This window comes from Pteropus alecto, unplaced genomic scaffold, assembly GCF_000325575.1.
Source record: "Pteropus alecto unplaced genomic scaffold, ASM32557v1 scaffold39, whole genome shotgun sequence".
NCBI classification, from domain to species: Eukaryota; Metazoa; Chordata; class Mammalia; order Chiroptera; family Pteropodidae; genus Pteropus; species Pteropus alecto.
The window spans coordinates 12,384,300-12,397,478 of NW_006443568.1; the positions used below are offsets into that span (position 1 = coordinate 12,384,300).

Consider the following 13,179-nt stretch of genomic DNA (forward strand, 5'->3'; position numbering starts at 1 on the left):
GGCTGCAAACAAAAATATGTATTTATTATATACATACAAATATATGTACGGAGATTTATTATATATATATATATATATATTTTTTTTTTTTTCCTTAATCTATGTTCAGGCTGCAAACAAAAATGCCATAGACTGGGTGGCTTAAATAATAAACATTTTTTTCTCACAGTTTCAGAGTCTGGGAAGTCCAAGATCAAAGTGCTGACAGATTCGGTGTCTGGTGAGAGCTCTCTTCCCAGTTCGTAGGTGCCTGTCTTCTCCCTGTGTCCTCACATGGTGGAAGGAGTGAGGGAGCTTCCTAGGGTCTCTTTCATAAAGGCACTAATCCCATTCATGAGGGCGCCACCCTTATGACCTACTCACCTCCCAAAGGCCCCACCTCCAATACTATCACACTGGGCATTAGATTTCATCATATGAATTTTGAGGGGACACAAACTTTTAGTCTATAGCCATATGCAGTAAGTCCTCACCTAGTGTCGTAGACGGGTTCTGCAACTTTAAGCGAAACAACATATAATGAAACCAGTCTTACCGTACATAGGCTAATCAATAATTGACGTGAACAAGAGTTCAGTTCCTAAGGCATCTTATCAACATTATTGCAAAACGATGTTGAACAAAACGATGTTAATTGGGAAACTGCAGTATATATATTTAGAAATATTTATTATATACATACAAATATATGTAGGGAGATTTATTATTAAGTACTGGCTGATGTGATTCTGAAGACTGAGAAGTCATGTGATCTGCCATCTGTAAGTTGGAGACCCAACTTAGGAGAGTTGGTGGTGTAGTGTTAAGGCTGGGGAGCTGGACCACTGATCGTGTAGATTCCAGTTTGGGTCTAAAGGTCTGACAACCACGAGCACTAAAGTCTGGAGAAGATTGATGTTTCAACTCAGGCAGAGAACAAATTCAACCTTCCTCGCATTTTCGTTCTATTCAGGTGCTCAACAGATTGGATGATGCCCACCCACTTTGGGGAGGGCTGTCTGCTTTATTCAAATAGTACACCAATACAAATACTAATCTCTTCCAGAAACACCCTTGCAAATACACCCAGAAATTAAGTTTAAACAGACATCTGGGCATCTCGTCACCCAGTCAAGTTTGCCCTATAAAATCACACCCAGCAACACACACAGCAGCTGGGATGCAATAAGCAATCGATACATAAGGCCATTATTATTACTGTCGATGTAAGAAATGCCCAAATCTGTAGAGAATTTGTACAAGAGTTTATTTGAGCCAAACCAGCGACATACGCTGAGGAGCAAGATCTCAAGTGCTCTGGAGAATGACAGTTTTGCAGTTTCTTGTATGCATTTGAAATTGAGGGAAAAGAAGGACGATGATATAAAGGTGAGAGAAAGCAAAGTGGGGACTGGATTATTGGATAAGATTATGTGTTCTTTTTGAGGGTGGTCATGCTTTTAGAAGGAGAGATCCGAAAGGGGGCATTTCAAAGGAGTGTTAACCTGGATGCACAGAAAACAATGGCCGGGTCTTGCTTAAGGCAAAGATAAGCCTTTAAGTAAAGAAGTTGTAGGCCTGGGACCTGACTACCCACCATGACCTGTCCAGTTAGGAATTTATGATCAGATCATCCTGTGAGGTAAGTTTCTGTCACATTATGGTTTTATGGACAAGGAAACAAAAATTCAAAAATGTTATGTCATTGGCCATTGTCACACAGCTTCCATGATATGCTGGTGAACCCAGTCTCAAAAATAGAAAAAACAAACAAAAAAAACCCTGATTTGCCACATTTACCAATTCCTGTGGTGTAAACATTCCCGCCCCCGGCTGATTTCAGGCTATCAGTGGTTTAACAATCAGTTCACCAAATTCCAGAATATTTAATAATTGGCTCTTATGAGCAGGTGTGAGCTACTCCAGCACAGGACTGCAGCTCCACTGTGCTATAAGAGTGATGAGGATGGCGATGGTGGGGGTTCATAAACATTAGCTATTCCTGCAAGTCTGTCAGGTCAACAGTGTTCAGTGGGCACCCTCCTTACCCCCATTTCACAAACAGAAGATTGAGGTTTGGAGAAGTTCAGTTACCCGAGGTCTCAGCACAAGTCAGTTACTTGCTATCTTTCTTCTCTCAGCAAGATTGTACATAAGCCTACATATGACAATTATCCCTGCCCTCCTTAGAGGGAATTTCCCAAGCTCCACAAAGATGGGAGCCCTGACCCCTACCAGACTGACTGCTCTACCCCAAAAGCCCTGAGGTGGCTTGGCAGGAGGGAAGCTCTTACTGGCTGGAGCCCCACCTGCCCCAATGTTCTTGAGCTCAGATCTGTCCTGTCTTGTACTTGCCACATGCGGGCTTGGGGAAGTTCTGTTTTGGCAGCTGGTGAGCAGAGTTCCCTTATCCTCGAGATTATTAAGGGTTGAAGGTATGTGACTCATTCATTATGCTTGGGTAAATGGAAGACGGCAGCCAGGGGAGGGCCAGAACCAAGCCCAAGAGAGAATTTGAGTTCTATAGGCAGGCTGGCCCAACTCCAGGTGAGGGCTCAGGTGAGTCACACTTCAAACAGTCACCTGAGGCTAGGCACAGATGTCCTTTAGGAGAATGAGCCTGCCAAAAGTTTCATTGCTCTTGGCTCTAGCTGTCCCTTGGACAGAGCTGGGCTTGCTCCTTATCCGTGATGCTTTCAAGACCCATGAGCTGAAAGAATAAGGGAACACTCCTCTCGCCATATCAGGCCCCACAGGAGGGGAGAAACTGCGAAATGACAGGTAGGTACTTAATAAGCAGCATATGCACTAATGGGGCAAGGCCCTAAAGTTTCTGGAGAAAGAGGCTGCTCCCTCCATTCTGAAGAGCTCAGGGGAGTGAGATACCCTTGAACTCTCCTGAGCCTGGGATGGGGGAAGGGTCCCTAATGCTCTTGGTGGGACCCAAGAAGGGACAAGGATTGGTAGGACTGCAGGAGGGAGAGTAAGATAAGAGGGAGAGAGTGGGAGGGGCAAAGGCTAAAGGAAAGTCCACAACTTACTGCTGGTTTGGCAATGGAGCTAAGGAGCCAAGGTTGGAGGTCATCCCAGTGGGGCAAGAGTGGGGGCCACTGAGGGTGGAGACTGCAGGGAGGGGCATCCCACCCACTCAGGATATTCCGAGCCCCTGGCAACCATCCCTGTAGTGCTAGAGAGAGGCAGCTGGGCTTGGCTGGATGGTGAAGGATGAGGGTTTGTTGGGGGACCAGGCCACAGCTGCCTACCAGCCTGTGTCTCCAGGCTGGACCCCTCCCAATGCTGCTCACTTCACAGGGTTACTTACTAAGTCTTCAGTGAGTGAGAGGGTACTTAAGCCAGTGGAACCCAGAACACCAGGTTCTAATTCTGACCACTAGGTGAACTTGGGTAAGTCTTCGATCCTCTATGGATCTTAATTACCTCACCTGGAAAACAAAATACCTACCTCTTAGGGGTTCTGTGAGGATTAAATGAGAGAGTGAAGGTGAAACTCCTGGCACTGACAATGTCAGGTTCTTTGGCACATAGAAGGCGCTTCACCAATATCAGTTTCTCAGGGCTGGGCCTGGGCAAGAGGTGGGGCAGGCAGCCTCCCCAAACCCTCCTCCTCATGTGTCCCCGCACTTGGAGTCAGCTGGACTCCAGCCAGCCGGCCTGACTCCAGGCTGGGCCCTGAGAACCCAGTATCTAAGGACAGAACCACCCCTCCCGCGCCTGGCTCCCAGGCCCCTCTGTCTGCAAATGCCTCTGCGGTCCCCAGAAGTCCTCGAGATCCCCTGGAATTGAGGAAGCTGGAGAGAGACATTCCAGATTTTATGGGACACACAGCCTGACTTTCTGGGAGGATGAGGGAATAGCACATTCCTCCTAATATAATTGTCCTGAAGCTATTTCCAGAGGCTCTTAGTGACCAGGCCAGAAATGGCCAGTGATCTCGATGCCTGGGTACCTTCAGGACAAACGGCACAGAGGCCCAGCCCTCTCCCTGGCTGCCTTCCCGCCCGGCCCCCTGCCCAGAGCAGAACCAGGCCTGGCTGAGGCTCCACAAAGGAACTGTTGACACTGCTTTCCTGGTCCACTGAGTTTCCACACTCCTCTTCCTCCTTGAGGGATAAGGGTAGGTGGAGGGGCTCTGATCCCTCCTCTCGGCTCCAGGTTTCAGCAACTCTAACCACCCGACCCCAGGCAAGGCCCTTCACTCTCCAGGACTGTGGGCCGGGGAGGGCACTTCTATGTTAAAGTATTTCATAATCTTGGATCTTATCATTAGGAAACAGCAGAGAAACTCAGATTGGAGAACATTCTCCCAAACAACCTGCCTGCGCTCTTCGAAAACGCCAGTGTTTTCCTACAGCCAGGCCACCCTGAACAAGCCCAATCCCGTCTGATCTCGGAAGCTAAGCAAGGTCGCGCCCAGTTAGTACTCGGATCGATGAGAGACCACCTAGGAAGACCAGGTGATGTAGGTATAAAAAATAAAAATAAAAAATAAGGGATTGTAAGCTGACAAGGTCCTTGCAATCTGTGATGTCAACCAAGGGTTGCCTCGCCTAAAAAAAATAAAAAATAAAAAAATGCCAATGTTAGAAAAGAGGAAGACTGAGGAACTCCCAGGTTGAAGGAAACCAGAGCCCCTGAGACTAAAAGCAATGCCTGATCCTGAACTGAATCCCGGATTGGAGAAAGAGTTGCCATGAAGAACATCGGAGGGACAATCGGTGAAATTTAAATAAGAACTGTATTTTAGATAAGAATTCTGTATCAGTGTTAAATATCCTGTATTTGGTAACTGCAGTGTGGATATGTAAGAAAATGTCTTTTTCTTACAAATGTAGGGGATACATGCTAAAGCCATCGGTGGTAAAATATGCTGTTATTGTCTGCAGCTTACTCTTAAAATAACAATAATAATCAGTGTGTACGTGTGTGTGGTTACAAATGTGGCAAAAGTGTTAATAATTAGTGGATTTGGATGAAGACTATATGGGAGTTCATTGTCTTGTAAGTTTTCGGTAAGTAGAAAATTTTTCAAAATAAAAAGTAGATCTGTATTTCCAGTATTTAGGGAAGGAAATGATGGAGGGCGGCTTTTCTTGGCAAATACCATGAGAACTCAACAGGGGAATTTGGTTCATTTATTCAATAAATGTGTACTATATGTCCCCAGTGGACCAGGCCTCAGTGAGGGGCATGGAGATTCTGAAAGGAGCTGAGATTTGTTCCCTGAATAATCCTCAGGCTCTAGCCGGAGCCCCCAACATAGTAGATACTCACCACTGGATTGTTATTGCCAGAGGAACTGGAGAGAAAGAAAGAAGGTGCTCTTATGCCCAGGAATGAGTTACTCAAAGGGATTGTACTTCAGGGCATCTTGGTAAATGTTTGCTGACCCAATGAGAAAAGAGAAGGAGTTGATGCTGACTGCCCATAGCCAATGGGAGTTATGTTAGACCCAGCATAGAACTTCCTGACTCTCAGCATAATTAAACACTTAGAAAAACAACAAGGAATGCTGGAAAATGTCCACCCCAGCCTCGTTTTAAAAATAGGACCCATCTGTTCTGGAAGGCTTAAAGTGGTGCTGGCCTTGAGGCAGGGGCTTGACTAGGATGACCCCGGGAGGCTCCTCCCAGTGCTAAGATTCTATGATTCTATGACATGGCCAGCAGTCTGGAGTGGCAGTATGAGGGTATTCTCAGTGGAGAGCAAGAGGAGGGCTAAATCATCTGCCTCCTAAAGACAGAGTAAGAATGGGAGGGGTCCCTTCTGGCAGATGGGGCCCAGCCAGCCAAGAAGGGAAGGGTGGGGCCCTGTGGGGGTCAGCTCTCAGTCACCTCCTATATTTCTGGAGGAAGAGATGAGGTGGTGTTGGACCAGGGAGGGAAGAGTCAAGGGTCTGGACATTCCACACGCTTCAGACCCAAAGGACAAGGGCAGCTGAGGGGCCGTGGGCTGTAAGAGGGGCCGACAGCTGTTTTCTGGGTGGGACAGGCTCAAATACTGCTCTGTTCTCACTAGACAGAAGTGGAAAATTAGTATCAAGCTGGCAGCACTGGGGGAGACAAATCAGAGCCTCCCTTCTGGTGTGGGGGGTATTGGGAAACTTGGGGACAATGAGGACAGAGAGGGGAGGACTACCCTGCCCTCGGCTGGACCTAGGCAGGCCCAGGAACAAGAGGTGAGGTTAAATGGACTGGACATCTCTTTGGCCTGGTCAGGGCTTAGTCCCTGTGAAGTGTCCACTTTTGGACCAGGAGGAGTAGGAGTCTCAATACCCAGTCCCCTCTCGTGGGGTGGATATGGAGACCCCCTACTGTCAGTGAGAATCAAGGTCAAACATCCTAGAAGGTTCTGATCTCACAAGTCCATCCCCATTAGTTGACTTGCGACAACCCCTGCCCCCACCATTCGGGGTTCCGAAAGTCAGAATCAACTTAGTTATGGGGTTAGCAAACACCCCTCTCCATCTGGTTCTCCCTATTGTACGCCCAAGCAGGCAGGCAAAGCAGGTGTGGTGAGACTTCTTTCTTAGCAGACTGTGAGGAGGGCCAAAGTCATCCTGACAACATAACATTGTCTTTCAGGGGTCAGCAGACACACCCAAGATAGTACCTTTCCCCACCACCAACAAGCTGTATGATCTGAGGCAAGTCATGTCATCTCTCTGAGCCTCAGTTTCCCCAAACTACCACCTTGATTTGTTGGGAGAATTACATGTAAGACACAAGCAGAAAGCAGGCTCAGAGAGAGTGCACTGAGTACTGCATTGCTTCTAAGATGTATTTTTCAGTATCAGGATACATTGTGTAGTTGATGATTAGCTATTTGCTATTACCTTGAAAGGTCTGTCTCAGTGCTTGGAATTTCACCATTAGTGATTCAGTCCTTGGCCTTTGCGGTCTTCTGGAGTCCCTGCTTAAAGGGTGAATGGGAATTTCAGAATGTAGGTTAGAGCTAAAGGAAAAGAGAGACTGCCCCATTTTTTCTAGGGAGTGTCCTGGCCTGGGTCATTCTCAGAATCTTGCCTTACTCCCCATTTTTTGCCCTTCTCTTTGTGCTTCCTGAAAAAGAAGGTGTCTGTTTTCCAGTTTGAAAATTCCTGGGCCTAGGAGGAAGATGGGGAGAGAGAAAAGGATGGTGCTGGCTCTCTGGAGGCGGAGGGAACGCCTGAAGAGAAATCCTGGCGGGAGGTGGCAGGGAGCCAAGGAAAGCTGACCCAACTGTCTCCTTACCCAGGTAACCAGCCTCCAGGGGAGCAGTTCAGTGCCACGAAGCTTTATCCACCCAGCCTGGACAATGTCTAGACGCCAGGTGAGCCATCCCAACACTTACAGCCGCTCGAACCATCCCAACGTGTCCTTTCCGGCCCGGACATCAGGCTGGTCCCACTGCCCCAATGCGACCAGGGCTAACAACTTTAAACGTCCCCACACTCCAAGTGCCTCGGAGTTTAGCAACTACAGCAGCCCTTCGGAGCAGTCTGACAGCCCCAGCTCCCCCAACTTTCCAGTGAGGAATATCTGCATGGGCCGGCCATACAACTCCAAGTGTGTAGAGTCAAGCCACCTGGCTAACCACCCCAAGTTTGCCAAAAAGCCCACTTGGCATAGCAGCCCCCACTGCTTGCTTTGCACAGATCATCCCTCGGGCCCCTCTGGCCCCACCTTCCTGGACCAACTCATCAAAGGCATCAACTACCTTGACAGATCCACCAATGCCTTCTACAACAACTACCCTAAATCACTGAGCCTACCAAGGCTTGCAGCCAACTACCTAGAACGTGCTGCCAACTCCATCCACCTGGACCACCCAGACCACTCCTTCACCCGCAGTTACTCCAACCCCAGGAACAGCATGGCTGCCTCTGACAACAGCAGCACCTGCATGGTGCCACGCACCAAGGGAGTCAATACTACAGATGAGTCCATCAACATGAGTTGCCCACGCCGGCTTCATAGCCGGAATCTCACTCCCATGCTGCCTCATAGGCAAGGGATAAAGTTGCCCGAGCTCCCTTTATTTGGCAACGGGATCTTTTCTTTAGGTCGTCTGCCCAGGCTCTGGGAAGCAATCCGCTCAGGCTGGAGTGCCCCTGAGCCCATCTCTAAACCCAGTAGCTGGTGGTGACATCAACACCAACCGTGAAGTGGACTCATGTCCATCAGGCTGCAGGTGTGGAAAATAAATTGTCTGTGGCAAAATGTTCCTTCCAAGGTTCTGTTGAGGGGAAATGGCCATTTAGGTTGGAGGTTATAAATTCCAAGACCTACAGGCCTGGGCAGTTAAAAATTAATGGGTGAATTGGTGGTAGTAAGGAGAGGCGGACACTGTGTCTGAGTGGAGAGGGAATACCTGGTCTAAACCCAGCTCTCAAATGGGTTGTCACCTTTTCACGAAAAGCCAAGAATCTGAGTTTTATATGTTAGCAACAGATTCGAAAATATCATGATGCTCTGTGGGCTGAACAGAAATACTTGCTAGCTGAATGCGAAGCCACAAGTCTCAGTTGGGAATCTCTGGGTTTTACCTTGTATGGACCACTGGGGACATTCCTAGTCTCCTTTGGCCTCAGTTTCCTAGTCTCCCTTGGCCTCAGTTTCCCCATGTGAAGAAATAGGCTGGCTGTTTATACCCAACCCCCATCTGTACCCTTCTTCTTCCAGGCTCGTGGTCGATTTTAGCACAGCCACATGTGAGCAGAAAGGTAGCATAATGATAAGGATAGTAAACTGATATAGAGCACTTATATGTGGCAGGCACTGTTCTAAGTGCTTTACACATTTATTCTTTTAAAGGTATGGTTTTGATGACCAAGACCTAAGGTGGATGTAGAGAAAACTTTAGGATGGCTAGTGTGAGATGCATTGGAACAGGCAACTAGGGATAGCAACAGGTGGAAGAGTAGCCCTTCCTGGAAAATCTCTGAAAAGAATGGTTTTGTCCAAGCCAGGTGAGGGCTGGAGGGTCAGAATGAGGTGGTCCCACATTTCTTTCCGGGAATGTTTGGGAAAATGTTCCTGGGCCACTGGGGGCTCCAAACCTTCAGACTCAACTGATTTGAGTGCTGAGAAATTGGGCCCCACAAGGGACCTAGGTATCTATCATCCCACTGATGACTCTGGAGACCAGGCTTTCAGCCTAGTTCTGCTACTCTCCTGCCTTGAGAGCTCGGGCACATCATCTCCCCTCCCCAGGCCTGTTTCCTCTTCTCTAACATGAGTCGAGTAGCTTTGATGATCTCTAAGAGCCCTTAGACTCTGATATTTCTGAGTCTCCCCTTCTGGTCCCAAGACAGGCCTGGAGCCTCCTGAGCTGAGAATTGAGAGTGCTCCCCTCCCCCAAGAACTCAGGCCTCCTGAGTCCTGAGTCATCTTCCCGGGCTACTCAGTGGGCCATTTCAGGCCACAGGGCCTATTTCTGTGTGGCTCTGAACCTCAGGCCCAGTCCTTTCTGGCTGGAGCTTTTCTGCCTTGAAAATATGGGAGCCGATAGCAGCTCAGAATGTGGAATGTGGCTGACCTTGAAATAATGCAGAACCTGGAGGTCTACAAGATTCCATGGCTCTTGGAGGAGATGGCTTGCTGTGGCCTAGCAGAGAAGGTGGCAGACCTGAATATCTCTTCCATGAGATCACTGCAGTGGTCCTAGGGTGGGAGGAAGGAAAGAGGTACTGACCCCCCCAGCCCACTGAATTCACCTTCACTTCTATTCCATCTCTTGGAGCCCAAAGCTCAGCAGGGCACGCACTCCTTTCTCTGTCTCTGGCATCCCTTCGCTCCCCAGGGAGAAGACTTTGGCCTTTGTCTGAGGGGTCCTCAGCCCCCCAGTGACCCATTCCCCCCGTGAACGTTCGCAAGAATACAGCTTGTTAGAGTCCATTTGGGGCCAACTTAAGAGGTCTTTCAAAAGTGTCCTGATTCCCAAATCCTCTATTTGGCCACTTGAAGCCAGCCCTTTCTTGCTCTAAGTCCGTATTTGCATAGGTGTCGTCCCTAACTCTCCTGGAGATGCCTACGTCAAAAATGGTCCAATTTCCTTTAATCAGAGAATAAGACCCTTGCCTAGGACACTGCTTTTGAGGTCTCCAGTATCTAGCCCAGTTTCAGCTCACAATGGGAGCTCAATTATTATATTGATATTGATTACAGGGCCCAACGATATTGATTAGGTGCTCAGTAATGACAACTACTATTAAGAACATTTACAGTATCTTGCATGCAATGGATTTTCAATAAACGATAATAATGATAACAGCCAGCATTTATTATACTCCTCACTATACCCCAGGCATTAAGTGTTTTGTATGTGTTAACTCATTTAATCCTCATGCTAGTCCTTTAAGGAAGGCACTATGGTTCCTATTGTACAGATAAGGAAACTGAGGCACAGAGACATCAGGTTTAAATATGATAAAGATAGTTACAGTGTATAGAACATAGCAGCTCTTCAAGAAATGGTTGGCATTGTCATTATAGAGTACTATAGGCATAGTAGGTGCTCAATAATAATAATAATCTTCACAAGTATAACATCCTGGAAGTAGAAGGTGTTCGACAAATGTACACTGTGCATGCCCAAGAAACGATAGATGTCATTTCAGAGCCCAGTACACAGTAGGTACTCAAATGAAGTTTGACCATTGGTTGGGGATTATATTGTTTCCTAAAGGGACAGGATCTCTGTACTTGGCCCAATCGCTACTAGGATAAATACTCACTGCTCACGAATCCCTTCCGCCAGTCACTCAGCCCAAGTCCAGAGAAAATAAGGCTCTTAGAGAAGACCCTCTGCTTTGTGTGGTCAGTCATGCAAAGGCCATAGGAAGTCCCCATATTCACTATTCAAGCCATGCATCTGCAGGGCCCATGTAAACAGGAAGCAGTGTGCTGGCTGCAGAGCAAGCCCACGGCCTGCCGTGCTGTTCATCTTGTGAAAAGTGGCCTAGGTATCTTCAAAGCTGGGAGTGGCCGGGAAAGTCCTTCACACCTACAGAAGTATGTTAACGATTATTGAGCACCCACACTGTGTTCCAGATATGCTGTCAAGGCCTGAAACGTAGGTTCTCAGCCCTCTGCTCCCTGTGAGCCTAAGTTTTAGTATCCCGTTTGGCGGAGGGAGAAACTGAGGCTCAGAGAAAGTGATAGACCCAAGCTCCTGCAGCTGGTAAGTAGCAGAGCTGCGATTCCAACCCAGGCCTTTGACCCTCAGCCAATGCCCTTTCTACCTAAAGTGTAAATCTTGGCCCTTAAAATATACAATAAATTAGACAAAGCAAAGACAGTATTGAATCCTGGGGAGTTGGGCTGCCCCACAACACCGGTCTTCTAAACAGGGCAGTGTTAACCCGAACAGGCCCTTTATAGGAAATAGCAAACAAAGGGAGAAAATTTCTCAAAGATAACCTGTGGTGTCAGTTACCCAATCCACCGGTCCCTGCATCATTTGGAAACATTGGGTATAGGTGTATGATATTAGAATTATTTTTGTATACTAAAAAAAAATGTGATGTGGCCCTTTACAAACATAATTCGATATCATTATTCTATGATCATAAAAAATAAATGTGGTTTTTCATATGGTTAAGGTGTGAGCTTGACAGACACGCTCATCTTATTCTTGACCCTAACTCTACCCCTAACCTTTCCTTATCCTGAACCTAACCCTCTAAGCCTGAGCCCACGCCGCCCCTCACCCCATTCCTGAGTCTCGCTTTATCCCATACTGTTTTTTCTGTCTACACACGGCTCTATATAAGAAACACACAACTAGGAAGGGGGAGCACTTTCCCCCCAATTACATCTACACTACCCTCTTCTAAGTTGAAATCTCAGGAAACAGAAAGAGCCTCAGACATGTGCTGTGCCTGAGCTGGTACCACCATTTTTGGCAAACTCTCTTCACAGCCTCCTGGACCCCTCCCAAAAGGGCAGGAATTTTTCGCGAACAATTGAACAAAGCCGGGAACTCGGAGGGAGAAGGCACAGGACATTCCAAAAGGATTTCTCTCAAGCTCCAAAAGACAACATGTGGGAACACAGCAGAAGGTTCATAGCCTAGCAAAGAAAAGCATGAAAGGGATGGAAAATCTGCCCAGTAGGAAGGGCAGTGCAGGCTAGAGGAAGGAACAAGGGGCCGGGGGTCAGGAGGCTTGGGTGGGAGGCCTGTCTCTGCCACTTGTGACCCTACTGAGGCCACTCCACCTCTCTGGCCTCAGATCTGTGGTCCTTAAAGAACAAGGTTGCTCCAAAAGTAAACACATGGATGCATGAATATCTGATCATAGCAATGCTTTATTAATCACCATGACCTGGAAATAGCCCAAATATCCAACAATAAGATAGAGTTAAAGAACAATAGTGTGTTGATAAGACCAATACCAAATAATTATTAGAAATATGTGCAAAGTCAATATGAGTGCTATTCAAAGTAGCTGGCCCGCAAATTACTAACGGTTACCATCTGTGATAAAAAGCTTCTACCAAAATGTAAAGCTCTGTTGGTTCCAAAACGGATCAAGTTTTGCAGGAAAAAAAAAGTGTCAGCTAAGCTAAACAGAGTGCTTACTGATACAGTTAGTTTCCACTCTGAGCAAGCTTCTTATCTCATCTCAGACTGGTAATAAACAGTTTGGGGATTGGCACTGATCCGCAGAGCCATTTTTAAGTAGCTCTGGTCCTTACTGACATGTAGAACTATATTTATAAAAAGAATGTTAAGTGAGAAACACAAGACATGAAATCATATGCATAAACCAATCATATGAGGTAAAATGCACGTGAGTACAGTGACAAAGGAACAGAAATGGACACTTACGGAGCTCCAACTACAGATCCTGCACAGAAGTCTCCTATAGCTGAAGCAGGGGTGTGGGCAGGAATGTGAGGGGGTACGTGAACACCATAAGAATTCCAATCTGGCTAGAGGGGAGCAATGGGGATTGGGGAGCATGAGTGACAAATTCAAATTATAGAAACCATTTCCGGTCAGCTCAGGAGCTAGGTTCTGGGGCAGTATTTACAAAGTGTGTTAGGAGAACACCAGTCTTGTGAGATGTTAAAAGGTTTTTCCATATCTCGAATATGTTGAGGGATGCTGGGTTAAACAGAGCTAGCTGCACAGGTGACTGTAACTGGGGTTCTACTCAGAAACTCTCCTGTGTAGGTGTCTCTTGAGATGGCCAAA

The 13,179-nt window shown here is 47.2% G+C and overlaps 1 protein-coding gene across 8 annotated transcripts in view; it reads left to right on the forward strand.

Annotated features, from left to right (window-relative positions):
• LOC107196563 overlaps nucleotides 1-10,250 on the forward strand; it is an 11,968-nt gene extending 1,718 nt beyond the window's left edge. For 2 of the 8 annotated variants that reach the window (XM_025041447.1, XM_025041445.1), the window contains exons 2-3: nucleotides 4,268-4,459; nucleotides 7,234-10,250. In XM_025041447.1, the coding sequence (XP_024897215.1) occupies nucleotides 4,430-4,459; nucleotides 7,234-8,124 (921 nt within the window). In that variant the 5' untranslated portion in view covers nucleotides 4,268-4,429 and the 3' untranslated portion in view covers nucleotides 8,125-10,250. Of the gene's footprint in view, nucleotides 1-169; nucleotides 221-4,267; nucleotides 4,460-7,233 lie in introns of all 8 variants that reach the window. The other 6 variants (XM_025041449.1, XM_015598765.2, XM_015598767.2 and 3 more) reach the window with 4 other exon arrangements.
• The last annotated feature ends 2,929 nt before the right edge of the window (nucleotides 10,251-13,179 follow it).